The 14,451-nt window shown below is 42.4% G+C and overlaps 1 protein-coding gene across 1 annotated transcript in view; it reads left to right on the forward strand.

Moving 5' to 3' along the window:
* Window positions 1-11,265, forward strand: part of E2F3 (E2F transcription factor 3) — a 62,369-nt gene extending 51,104 nt beyond the window's left edge. Inside the window, exons 4-7 of the mRNA XM_069730861.1 lie at window positions 1,314-1,472; window positions 5,527-5,641; window positions 8,158-8,293; window positions 8,747-11,265. Coding sequence (XP_069586962.1) covers window positions 1,314-1,472; window positions 5,527-5,641; window positions 8,158-8,293; window positions 8,747-9,003 — 667 coding nt within the window. The 3' untranslated portion in view covers window positions 9,004-11,265. The remainder of the gene's footprint in view (window positions 1-1,313; window positions 1,473-5,526; window positions 5,642-8,157; window positions 8,294-8,746) is intronic.
* The last annotated feature ends 3,186 nt before the right edge of the window (window positions 11,266-14,451 follow it).

Here is a 14,451-nt window from a genome sequence, read left to right on the forward strand (position 1 = left end):
TGTGCCATATAGTGCTCTGCACCGTTCATATTTCCCCATAGCTGTGCCATATAGTGCTCTGCACCGTTCATTATTGCCCCATAGATGCTCCACATAAATCTCTGCATAGCTGCTGCTGCAATAAAAAAAAAAAATGCCATACTCACCTTTCTTGCTTGCAGCTCCCAGCGTCCGGTCCCGGCGTCTCTCCGCTCTGACTGATCAGGCAGAGGGCGGCGCGCACACTATATGCGTCATCGCGCCCTCTGACCTGAACAGTCAGAGCGGAGCGACGCCGGGAAGATGGAGCGGTGCCCGGCGTGTGGAACGGGGATAGGTAAATATGACATACTTACCTGCTCCCGGCGTCCCGCTCCTTCCCCCGGACAGCTGTCTTCGGTCCCGCAGCTTCTTCCTCTATCAGCGGTCACCGTTACCGCTGATTAGAGAAATGAATATGTGGCTTCACCCCTATGAGACTGGAGTCCATATTCATTTCTCTAATGAGCGGTCCCACGTGACCGCTGAACAGTGGAAAAGCTGCAGCACTGAAGACCGTGGGACAGGCGGGGAGCGCCAGGATCGCTGGAAGCAGGTAAGTATGCCTCAGCGCCCTCACCCGCCGACCCTGCCACCCACCTTGACTCGAGTATAAGCCGAGAGGGACACTTTCAGCCCAAAAATTTGGGCTGAAAATCTCGGCTTATACTCGAGTATATACGGTATATAGATACATGCACATCGGTTATACGTTGTTTTTGTCAAGCTAATTACCTTTTATACGTCCTGCCTTGGTGATCTCTGACCTTTTTAACCAGTTTGGTGCTTGGATTAGTTCTCTACTTGAGTGGGTTCCACTTGTCCTTTTTACACATTGGTGATTCCGTGGTACTTAATTGACTTTTTATATTTCAAAATAGGCTTACATTTTCTGCTATTGTTACCTTGGATATCATCCTTTGTGTTTACTTACTAACTTCCTACTACTGCATACACAGTGCTGCTTTAGTGCTGCATATACAGTGATGGAGAAGATGCATACAATAGTAGTTTTAGCCTTTTCTATGGTGATTCCAGCTGTCTGACAGCCGGATCCCTGCCTCCGCAGCTACATGATGGCATTGCAGAGTAGGAGTGAGACAGGTCGGACATCTTAGTCTGTTGGTGCACTGTAAGTAGTTAATGTAAACTACTGTATACTGCATATGTTATGGGGATATACTTTCTTTATCAAATTATCCTATCAATGCTTTTTGGAATGGTCTCCTTCATGTACTATGTGTACTTATGCCTGTAATTTGTTAATATAATTTCCTTTCAAAAAAATAAACTAGGGGCTGCACACTTCCTGATGATGGATGTAACATGACACGCTGCCAAGACTTGTCCAATGAGCTTGCAGAGCTCAGTCAAGAAGAGAAGAAATTAGATGACTTGATACAAAGTTGCACCTTGGATCTGAAACTTCTAACTGAAGACTCAGAGAACCAAAGATATCCTTTCCATAATGCAGTCCCTATTGTGGCTAATGAGTAAAAGTTCGAGTGAATAAACTAACTTAAATTCTTACGGTTCTTTTGTTCATGGTATTTTTCTTATTTATGTGCATAGAAGCAGAACTTAACACCCATTATATTATTGTGAAGATGCTTCACGTTTATGAAAGTAGCACCCATCCACTTCATAGTCTTAGAGTAAGCTTGTCAAGCAGCTCAAAATATGGAGTGCCATGATGTTCCCACAAGTCTTTACATATTTTCGCTCCACAGAGAATGCATCCTACTGTTCCAGCAAAATAATATTGTATGTATATATACTGGCCTGTGTATGGATTTTCGCCGTAGGATTGCATTAATGCAATGCTGGTTACAAAAATACTGTCACAATGCATGAAAAAAGCACATAATCCACACATTACTGTATCAGAGTTTTGATAAAGCAAAATAACAAAGTATTTAAAACAGAGCCTTTTTAATTCAAAACATACCGTATATACTCGAGTATAAGCCGACCCCCCCCCCCCCCCCCTAATTTTGCCACAAAAAACTGGGAAAACTTATCGACTCGAGTATAAGCCTAGGGTGGAAATGCAGCATTTACCGGTGAATTTCAAAAATAAAAATGGATCATTCTTGCCCCATAGCTGTGCCATATAGTGCTCTGCACCGTTCATATTGCCCCATAGCTCTGCCATAGTGCTCTGCACCGTTCATATTGCCCCATAGCTGTGCCATATAGTTCTCTGCACCGTTCATATTGCCCCATAGCTGTGCCATATAGTGCTCTGCACCGTTCATATTGCCCCATAGCTGTGCCATATAGTGCTCTGCACCGTTCATATTGCCCCATAGCTGTGCCATATAGTGCTCTGCACCGTTCATATTGTCCCATAGCTGTGCCATATAGTGCTCTGCACCGTTCATATTGCCCCATAGCTGTGCCCCATATAGTGCTCTGCACCGTTCATATTGCCCCATAGCTGTGCCCCATATAGTGCTCTGCACTGTTCATATTGCCCCATAGCTCTGCCATATAGTGCTCTGCACCGTTCATGTTTCCCCATAGCTGTGCCATATAGTGCTCTGCACCGTTCACATTTCCCCATAGCTGTGCCCCATATAGTGCTCTGCACCGTTCATATTTCCCCATAGCTGTACATATAGTGCTTTGCACCGTTCATTATGGCCCCATAGCTGTGCCATATAGTGCTCTGCACCGTTCATATTTCCCCATAGCTGTACATATAGTGCTTTGCACCGTTCATATTTCCCCATAGCTCTGCCATATAGTGCTCTGCACCGTTCATATTTCCCCATAGCTGTGCCCCATATAGTGCTCTGCACCGATCATTATTTCCCCATAGATGCCCCATAGAAAGCTCTGCCATTGCTGCTGCTGCAATAAAAAAAAAAATGCCATACTCTCCTCTCTTGCTTGCAGCTCCCAGCGTCCGGTCCCGGCGTCTCTCTGCACTGACTGATCAGGCAGAGGGCGCCGCGCACACTATATGCGTCATCGCGCCTTTTGACCTGAACAGTCAGAGCGGAGAGACGCCGGGAAGATGGAGCGGCGGCTGGAACGTGGACAGGTAAATATGCGATACTTACCTGGTCCCGGCGTCCGGCTCCTTCTCCCGGACAGCTGTCTTCGGTGCCGCAGCTTCTTCCTCTATCAGCGGTCACCGGCACCGCTGATTAGAGAAATGAATATGTGGCTCCACCCCTATGGAAGGTGGAGCCGCTTATTCATTTCTCTAATGAGCGGTCCCACGTGACCGCTGAACAGTGGAAGAACTGCAGCACCGAAGACCGTGTGACAGGCGGGGAGCGCCAGGATCGCTGGAAGCAGGTAAGTATGCCTCAGCGCCCTCACCCTGCCGACCCCACCGCCGACCGTGACTCGAGTATAAGCCGAGAGGGGCACTTTCAGCCCAAAAATTTGGGCTGAAAATCTCGGCTTATACTCGAGTATACACGGTAACATACCAAAAAGACATGCATTAATAAAAAAGTGCATTAAGCCCATGTTCACACGTAGCTTTCGACCTTTTTATGCAAAATAAAAGCTGCTGTTTACAGCAAAAGCTACGGTTTCAGAAATCTCATGCACACTGGGTTTTTTGTTTTGTTTCCTTGACTGAATTGGAAAACTACTGTTTTTTGACATGCTGCAGCTTTACATTTTTTCTTTTAGCTTTTTTTTTTTTTTTTTTCACCCATGCAAAGCATTAAGAGCAAAAAAGTTGCAATACAATGGCCGACCAATGTGTAAAAAAAACATTGCTTGGCCAATGTGTGAAATTGGTGTCCACCCTACAAGATGCTCTGCTAATGTGTTAAGCCACGTGCACACGTTGCGGAAAGTGTTGCAGATTTTTCCGGACTGATCTTGGTAAATCCACAGGTAAACCACACTGTGGATTTACAGCGGATTTACAGCGTTTTTGTGCGGATTCCACCTGCGTTTTTACACCTGCGGATTCCTATTATGGAGCAGGTGTAAACCGCTGCGGAATCGGCACAAAGAATTGACATGCTGCAGAATAAACAACGCTACGTTTCCGTGCAGTTTTTTTTGCAGCATGTGCACTGCGGATTTTGTTTTCCATAGGTTTTCATGGTACTGTAAACTCGGGGAAAACTGCTGCAAATCCGCAGCGGCCAGTCCGCTGTGGATCCGCAATGTGTGCACATACCCTTAGGTTAAAGGAAACCTGTCACCCCCAAAATGGAAGATGAGCTAAGCCCACCGGCATCAGGGGCTTATCTACAGCATTCTGGAATGATGTAGAACAGGGGTGTCAAACTGCATTCCTCAAGGGCTGCAACCAGGTCATGTTTTCAGGATTTCCTTGTACTGCACAGGTGCTAATTTAATCACCTACACACATAATGATTACAGCACCTTGTGCTAAGCTAAGGAAATCTTGAAAACACGCATGGTTTGCGGCCCTCGAGGAATGCAGTTTGACACCCCTGATGTAGAAGCCCCCGATGTATCATGACAGATGAGAAAAAGAGGTTGGATTATACTCACCTGGGGGGCGATCCGATGGGCATCGCAGTCCGGGGCCTCCCATCTTCATAGGATGACGTCCTCTTGTCTTCACGCTCTGGCGCAGGCGTACTTTGTCTGCTCTGTTGAGGGCAAAGCAAAGTACTGCAGTGCGCAGGCGCCGGGCCTCTGACCTTATTCCGGCGCCTGCGCACAGCAGTACTTTGCTTTGCTCTACCCTCAACAGGAAAGATAAAGTACGCCTGCGCCGAAGCTGCAGCGTGAAGACAAGAGGATGTCATCGTAAGAAGATGGGAGGCCCCGCGAAGCCCATCGGATCGGACCGCCCACCCAGGCGAGTATAATTTAACCTCTCTCATCTTTCAGGATACATCGGGGGCTTATCTACAGAATTCCAGAATGCTGTAAAAAAGCCCCTGATGCCGGGGGGCTTAGCTCCAACTTCCATTTGGGGGGTGATAGGTTCCCTTTAACTACTACTAATTCAACTCCCTACCCCCACCCACTTAACATTTGTAATTATGTATTTTTTTTCATGAGAATTCTTTTTTTTTTTTTTCAGAATAATCACTATTTTTTTTTTCCACACATAATCTTCTTCCACAATATAACTTGGTCAATTTGCCCTTTTTTTTCCCCCCCCCAAAAAAATGGTTTCACATGTCTTGCACTGGTGGCATAACACCTTGTGTTGTATATTCTTCATATATGGTGGAAGCAAAGATGAACAATGGATACTGAAAACACAGCGGAAAGTCAGCAAAACCTGACTTTTTTTTTTTTTCTTGCTAAGAGATCAGGTTTTGGCTTCAGCAAAAAAGAAACGTGTGAACATAGCCTAACAATGTGAGTAATTTAGCTAATATGTGCAGAAAATCTGCAACCTTAAACTCCCCAAATACTTATGGTGGGAACAAAAACTTTGCTTAACCATAACTTACCAATTGTGATCGTGATTGTGCCAGCATTTGGGTCATAACATTTCAACCGCCTGCATTTCACTTTTTTTTTTTTATCCTTAACCTTATGTACGTTAGCTTATGTAACCTATCAGGATATACGAAAAATTAGTGGCCTTAAGGATCAAACTGTTATTGTTGTGAGAGCTCCTCCGGAGACTAGACTTGAAGTGTCTGACCCAGTTGAGGTAAGTAATGGTTTGCTAGCCGTTCTTTCACCTTTCCGTACTCTCTATACACTTTCAATGCGGGTAACGTCCTTTTAGGCTTGGAATATTTGGCAGTGACAGCTGATGGTGCGGTTTGCCACCGGTTTGTGGTTAAATTGAGGCATAACTGCAATGAATGAACAAGTGGTGGCGGTTCTGGAGAGAAGGCTGACATGTTTCAGGAAATTCACACAAGTAGCACATGAATGAATGTTAGGCTACGTTCACACTAGCGTTATGCTAGTGTGCGTCGGGTTAGCGTCGGGCGACGCACGCGTCATGCGCCCCTATATTTAACATGGGGGACGCATGCGTTTTTGTTTGTTGCGTTGTGCGACGCATGCGTCTTTTTTGCCGCAAGCGTCGAACCAAGAAAACACAACAAGTTGCATTTTTCTTGCGTCCGATTTTCGGCAAAAAACGACGCATGCGTCGCAAAACGCAGCGTTTTTGCATGCGTTTTGCCGCGTTTTTGCGTGCGTTGCGTCGCCGACGCAGCGGCGCACAACGCTAGTGTGAACGTAGCCTTAATCAGTGATTACAATGAACGTTTTTCCATTCCTCACTGACCAACATTCTTTGGAGTGGAGAATCTCAGCAGGCAATCTCATCTTTTACAGATTAATCCCCCAGTGGGTGCAAAAAACCCACAACTGATTTTGCAAATTGTAAACTGCATTTGGCCTAACTTATAACTGTGGTTAAACACCATACAGATGATCAGAAGCCTGTTAGGCACAGGCAGTCCAGTCTGTGGATGGTATGGAGAAGAAGCTGTACAGAATAACTAGGCTTGTAGATTCTTGTACTTTATTCATTGAATTCCCTGGGGTGTGTATGCCTGAGAGTCCAGTGGGCGATCCTACTTGGTGACTGACGGTTCCCTTCATGCACATTGTTATACAGAGAATACTATCAATCTCTGAATAGGATTGCGCCACTAGACTCCTGTAAAAAAAAAAAAAAGTCCACCAGGGATTTCAATAAAAAAAAAAGTCCTACTGGAGTTTGTACAGAATGTAAACTCCAAACTTTTTTTTGCACAGACGTGCTTAAAGGGAACCAGTCACCTGAATTTGAAGATTGCCTTGTGCAGGCGTGTACTACGGAGGACATAGAATGAACTTCATGTAAAATGCAAGTGACTAGCACACTAATAGGTGGACACCGCGTGCTTCCTGTTGCTGATGAGGCAGATAGTGTGGCCCCTGCTTCATTCAGCAGTTTGTGCCTACCCCTTGAGCACTATTTTGCAGCCCATACTGGCGGTACATACCGCGTGCCTCCTGCTTCATTCAGCAGATGCAATCTAACCTTGCTACTCGGGGCTTCTCTAAGCATACTAGTATATTAGCACACTGATGAAGGTCCAGTAACGACCGAAACGTTTGTGTATACTGTATGTAAATAAAACCACCACTTAGCATCACAACACTTTTGGAGTGTGCCTAGTCACTTGCATTTTACATAAAGGCTTGGGAACCTATGACCGTGCACCTCCTCCTTTTGGCTGTGCTGAACATTTTCTATATAGAATGAACTTCAATCCAATATTGCTGCCAGCGGGTAAGGAAAGGGTGAATCAAACACCTGAAAATTCCGCCCATATGACCGAAAACCGGTCCTGCCAAATTCAGGTGACAGGTTCCCTTTAAGGAAAGCAATAAAAGGTAAGTGACACAGATTTTAACAAATCTTCATATTCTGTATTTTTTTTTCAGCATAGAGATTGCCCTGCAATGTAGATTCTCCCCCCCTTAATGAGATTCTTACTAGAAAACCACAATTTGTACAGTTTGTGCGTAATACAATAACGAATGCAAAACATTTGCGCCCCTCACACCTCAGTAATCATAATGCCAGCAAAGTTAGAGGGATTTATATTGTAGGATAGTAAATGCAGTCTAGGGAACCAGGAAAACTTGAGAAAGAGAAGGCAAGGATATTATTTGGATTTATTTTTTACACAATTGGCAGCAGCTTTTGTGATAGATCCACAGATTATTGCTGATTTCATTAAAGTTCAAAGTATGAAAATATGAAATTGAACAAATTGGTAAACTGAATAAACAAGAAAAATGAGAAACTGTAGAATTGTAGGGTTTTTTTTTTCCCCACTGGATCTTTTCAAAATAGTGATCAAAAATTGTATCAACGAAAATGTCAATTCGTCAGGTTGTTTTTGTTTTGTTTTTCTTCACCTTAATTGCATTGGATCGTTCAGTGTATGCTATGCTAAGATGGTCTCATTCAAAACTACAACTTGTCCTTAAAATGCCTGTCGACTGAGCAAACACTAAAAATTGCCCCATCCTTAAGTGGTTATGTTACTGAATTGACCTTTGCACTGTTTGACAATTCAATGCGTTTTGTTTTTTTTGTCTCTGTATATCTTCCTTATTATCAGAGTCCTCTCCTATAGTCAAATATGGCATGGATCATGTTAAAACAGAAGCTGACGTCACCTCTTTTATGAATTATTTTGTGTTTTGCAGAGTTTACAGATACACTTATCTAGCACTCAAGGAGCCATAGAAGTTTACTTATGCCCTGAAGAAAGTGAATCCAGTAGTCCAGTCAAACAAAATAATCCTGATCAGAATGGGAATCTTCAGAAGCCAAGTTCCAAAGGTAACTCAAGTTATTGTCCAAACTGGTAATCACTTTATATACTGGAGAAGGAAAAGTGCACGCTCTCAAATTTAGGTTTCTTTAGCCCATGTATAAAGGGACCCTGTTATCTTTATAAATTCTATTTACCTGCAGGCCAATGGCATTACCTCTCCCCATACAGTGAGCGGCGACCATAAGCACATCCTTGGGCTTTGATTGCTGGGTTGTACTTATAGCTGCCGCTCACAGTATAGCGAGTGGTGACTGGAGCTGCTGTGTGCACACCCCTATGATTGAAAACGAGCAGCTCCTAGGAGAAAATATTAATTTATTTTTGTTCCCCAGTGGCCACATTTTCCGAGCAGCATTGTAACGCTAGTTGCTTGCAGATTCACCTTGTGTCTGCAGCTAAATGATAGTTTCCAAAATTAAAATTTCCTAAGTTTGTAACCCATATATGCTTTTCTGCAGACTGTCTCTCCCCTAATATAGAAACCGTAAGCTGTAAAGTGGAAACCATTTCTCCCTTGACCTCTCCGACCAGCCTACTACAGCAAACAGAAGATCAAATACCCTTGAATCTCGACAGTCCTTTTGTGAATTTGCTGCCTCCTCTCGTTCACGAGGATTATTTGCTTAGCCTTGGAGAAGAGGAGGGAATCAGCGATCTCTTTGATGCCTACGAATTGGAGAAATTGCCATCTTTGGAGGACTTTATGTGCAGTTGATGCATTTGCAATCTTGCCACAATGGATTTTTTTATATATACGGAATGTGATTGGAACCTGAGTTGGCATCCCTTACTTGACACGCTGTTTGCCTCTCCCTTTAAAAAGGCATGTAATCAGTGCAGCAATGGCTGCAAAAAGTGCTGATGATTGATGAATAATACTTGAGGCTATGCATATATGCGAGACGGGGATGATGCTCCAGGGCTGCTGAAGGCACAAATGAATAACTTGAATCAATTTAGCTTCCTCAGTTTATCTCCATACTTGGTCTGGTGAAGTCAGTCTGTGCCTTCCTGTACTTTACGTTCATCCCCAGCCTGTGTGGTGAAAGTCCACAATAAATATGAACTGTTTTGCATATGCTGTGTGCATTTTTGTTCCTTTAACAGTTAGGCCACCTCACAATCAAGAAGTAGAAGAGCCCAAAGAACCTCACATGTTAGAGACATCTTGTACATGGCGTATCCCTTCATGGTGCCCTGGCTCACAATATCCCATAGTGCTGGCTGTGAACTGGGGCTTAAAGTGCCTATTTAATGCATTATGTGCTAAGGGGGAAGCTGTCTAATCCATCCATCGTACCACCCTGCTTGAATGTTAGTTACTACTTCAGTTCCGATGTACATTACAAAAGTATTTTGTTTCGTGTACGATGGTGTGACCAGTCTTATTTAATTCTGGAGAAATGAAGTTTACACAATGGGGTTCTGCATAGGAATCCATGCCTGTTTAGTGTTGTGGGCCTGATTGCGTTTGTTTTTTGTTTTTCCTTGGGTGTGTGTTTTTTTGTTTTGCTTTTTTTTGTGTATAGCACGCTTATTTCAGAACGCCTATATATTGTGTTGCTGAATAAAAAAATGCTTTAATCACGAGATGTAAAATATGCAGCTCTTACAAGGCTAGCGGTGCATTCTCTCATGGGTTTTGTACCTGACTCGAGTCATTTTGCTTGCTTGCTAGTCAGTGAATAAGAGAAATGTGCCAAAGGCTTCTTATATTTTTTTCTCTTCTCTAGTGGTGCGGATGTACTGCTAACTTCTACTTTTAAAGGGAATCTGTCACAATGTTTTTCCCACCTAATCGGAGATCAGCATAATGTAGAGATGGAGACCCTGAATCCAGTGATAATCTAATAATAATCTTTATTTTTATATAGCGCTAACATATTCCGCAATGTTTTCCAGTTTGCACACATTATCAGAATCTAGAATCCCTATCAGTATGTTTTTTTGGATTTTTTTTTTTTTTTTTTTTGAATGTGGCAGGAAACCCACACAAACATGGGGAGAACATGCAAACTCCTTGCAGATGTCGTACTTGGTGGGATTTGAACCCAGGACCCCAGCACTGCAAGGCTGCAGTGCTAACCACTGAGCCAGTGATGATTACTTACTGGGCTTCCTGCTGTAGTTTTGATTTGTTTATCCGCAGCAGATACTTTAGAGGACTAGTATTAGTATAGCTGCTATTTAATCCTCCATATTCATGATCTGCGGTTCTAAGCAAGTCACTCTTCATAATGTCCATATTCCTTAATGCCATATGTAGGTGACTTTAGAAGACCAGCCCTAAAAGTCTGTTGTGCACTGAACTGTTAGACTTGTATTTCTATATTGACTATCTTCATTCTGCCTGCTATTCAAAGCTTATGAAAATCTTACTGTTTGTGGTACTGAGCGAATGCAACAGTGTCCTGGTGGAAATTATTATTTTTTTTTTTAATAAACCTTTCAAGTTTTGTTGCTGTCCAAGCTTTTCACCAGATTTTACAATTAGTAAATTAAACCATTGGGAACTTATGAACTAGTGCAATGAGAAGTGTTGCGCACGTGTGGTATGTCGACCACACACTCGGTATGTATCCTACATTACACGTCTATACAGACTGGAGACCTGAGAAATTGCAATTCGTGGAACTGAAGATTATTTTTTTGTATTTTATTTGGTCAGTTTTAAATTAAGATTAATGTTATTTAACCTTATGGTATTTGTGGAGCAGAAAATGTGAGTTTGTTTAATTTGGTGGGTGAGGTGTTTTGTGTTTTTAGAATTTGGCCTATCTTCATGGACCGGAACAATTCACTAAGTACATTTTATTGGAGAAACTTGAGCTTTGTGTTTTAGAGTAATTGTAACATAATGTAAAAAAAAAATTGCTATTTGTAAATAGGTTTACAGGATGTCCTGTAATGTAGCTATTATGTCCTTTACATACATTTTTGTAAAGTAACCAATAAATGTTTTTTTTTTTCTAACTTGTATGTTGTGTGTAATGAACATGTCTTATACACTCCACTGAGCGGTGCCTTAATCCCAGTGTGTGTTTATCACACAGAATGGGATTAGATATGCAGTATCTAATGTATAAAAACCTAGACATGAACTAGAATATAAGCTGGTGTGCATTCTGCATGTAGGCGCATGTTAACACTGTTTATACATACAAAGCCTAAGATAAAAACAAAATAAGCAAATGCCCTGTAGTAAGTAAAGAGCAATAGTGCACGGAAATAATATAGGGTACTAAATTACCATAATTTTGATACAGCGTCAAAACCATCCCACCATGTCAAGGTGACACTATTCAGAAGGATCCTAACTGCTAGTGTTAAAACCTTACCATGTGTCATTTGGTGTAATAAAGGCAGAGACCAGGCTAATGAACACCCAGCCATTACATCTAATTTATGACCCTGCTTTGTCTACTTCTTTGGGAGTAGTGAATGGAGCGGGGTCAGTCAGTACACTACTGCTCCCATAGACTTAGACACCACTACTCATATAGATGTAGACAGAGCAGGGTCACGCATTACACCACTTCTATAGATGGAAACAGCAGTGGTGTCATGTGTGCATGACACCACTTCTAAAGATGTTGACAGAGCAGGGTCACAGATGACACCACTTCTATAATTGTTGATAGAGCAGGTTCACACATGACACCACTTCTATAGATGTTGACAGAGCAGGGTCACATATGACACCACTTCTATAGATGTTGACAGAGCAGGGTCACACATGACACCACTTCAATAGATGTTGACAGAGCAGGGTCACACATGACACCACTTCTCCCAATAGATGTTGACAGAGCAGGGTCACACATGACACCACTTCTATAGATGTTGACAGCAGGGTCACAGATGACACCACTTCTATAATTGTTGATGGAGCAGGGTCACAGATGACACCACTTTTATAGATTTAGACAGAGCAGGGTCACACATGACACCACTTTTATAGATGTAGACAGAGCAGTGGTGCCATGTGAGCCCAATATCTAATCCAATCGTGATAAACTACATTGAGCCCGCTATCGAATTCAAATGCGATACACTCAACGTATCTAACCCCAGCTTACGATACAGCAAGACGCACCAACTAACAGAATCGGTGCTGCTCGCCATCCTCGGTTACGGTCTACTTGTCAGTATCACTTTGCAGTCACCAACAAAATGGCTCAGCACAGTGATCCTAAACTTCTTTATCTTATCGTTTTGCAAATGCCTAGAAGCGGCAGGGAAATATGGTGACACGTGAGCAGATCCCGCACACATTTACTGCAGTTAGCAATACATCGGGATTTCATGGCAACTTTCAGCAGCTGCTCCCCTAGTAAAGTGGAAAATGTCAAACTTTTCAATATATATTTCATATTTTATTTTATTAAAACATTAATATTTAAAAAAAAAAATACTTTCAATTGTTTTGTTTTTTGTTTTTTTACACCTTCCCTTTTTAAGGACTCTTTCATGGCAAATAAATTTTTCATTTCTACTAAAGATTCAATATTGTGTTTTTTTTTTTGTGTTTCTTTTTTTTTTTTGTTTTTTTTTTTTTAATACCATGTGGAAAAGCAATAAAGGCATCATTTAGAGTACCCAGTGTCGGACTGGGGTGCCTAGGGCCTACCAGTAGAACTGATTCTAGGGTCTCAGACCAGGTTCACACTTGTGTTGTATTTGCTAGGGCAGGTGCAGATAGCAGTTTTCTTCATCTTCTCTGTCAGTCTGTGAGCATCTGACTGCACTCAGATATCAAGTGTTATCTGATTTGTATTTATTTTTTTGTTGTCCCTCACAAACCCATACACATGAATGAGAGCCATTCAAATCTTGTAGACAAATTGTGCATACAGCAATTTTTGCACTTTATACACAGACACACAAAGAAATAACATGGCTGGATCTCCAACAGCGAGCAATATAAATAAAATGGGGACACCCAGTCTCCATCACAAGACTGCAGATGATTATGGCATTGAGAGAACATCAACTAGAGGGGACAGGAAAGAAGCTGTGTGAGGCAAATGGAGAAAGCCGCTTTTGGTGTTGTGGTGCTAGAGACATACAGAAAACTCCAGTACTTGCTTCAGGTGTGGCATTGTGTAATTCTGGAGCCTCCCCTTCTATTAGGGATTACTACAGAGCTTGGCTGCTATAGCAGGGCAAGGGCCATGATCTCTTTAGCTTTTAGTTCTGCATCACTGTTAGCAGTGCTCTCCTGACCATTTACAGGCATTTTAAACAGGTCTGAGGTGGTGAGTGGAGCCCAGCGGTGCTAGGCTCTGCGAAAAGCAGTTGATGGCTGTGCCGAGTCCTGCCAGATACTATCCAGAGCTTCCCGGGGAGGGAGAAAGATAGGGACCCACCTAGCGCACTGTCCTCTGACATTACCGCTTGAGCCTGCTCAGATCCCCCAACTCTAAGCTAACTATATAACAGGCAGGAGCAACATTCTGTGAGATGCATGTATGGTCAGGGTTTTGTTTAATGCTGTTCTGATGGACAGGGAGATGCAGAGCTTTAGGTCTGCCAGTCAGCATATGTACTGTATTCTGAGAAGAGACTGACAGGGGCCCACCAGAGGATCCACCGATTTTTTTTTTTTTTTTATTATTATTTTTTTATTTTTTTTTTTATTTATTTTTTTTTTTATTTCCATTCTTTCCTCCAGTGGGCCACTCTTGAGCCTGCCCATACCAATGTTCACATATCTGTTCGTATCTCTTCCATTTCTATTCTACTTGGAGCATACAAAAGAAACAAAAATTGAACTTGCATCCTGTGCAGTCATGTTTCAAGCAGAGGGGTGCTGTTCTGTTCTGTCTTCATACAGGTTGATACGGTCTGTGATCCAACATACAGCATAAACCACTTCTGTCTTCCAAATAAGCTGACTGTTCACTGTAGTCTAACTTGTTTATTGGTAACAGGTATTGAAATGCGGTAAAACTATAAGAATACAAATGATATGTATAAGTATTGAGCCAAATACCAGCACAGTTGACACTTTACAACTAATAGAAAAGTATACAGGATGATGCAACTTCTACATATAACTACATACAGCAAGTGACTGATAATAGATTTCCTAAGTACTGGCTGCTATACAGTTAATCACACTCTGTACAACACTACATGGCAAGAACAGGGATAATGATAT

Source organism: Ranitomeya imitator, chromosome 6 (assembly GCF_032444005.1).
Source record: "Ranitomeya imitator isolate aRanImi1 chromosome 6, aRanImi1.pri, whole genome shotgun sequence".
NCBI classification, from domain to species: domain Eukaryota; kingdom Metazoa; phylum Chordata; class Amphibia; order Anura; family Dendrobatidae; genus Ranitomeya; species Ranitomeya imitator.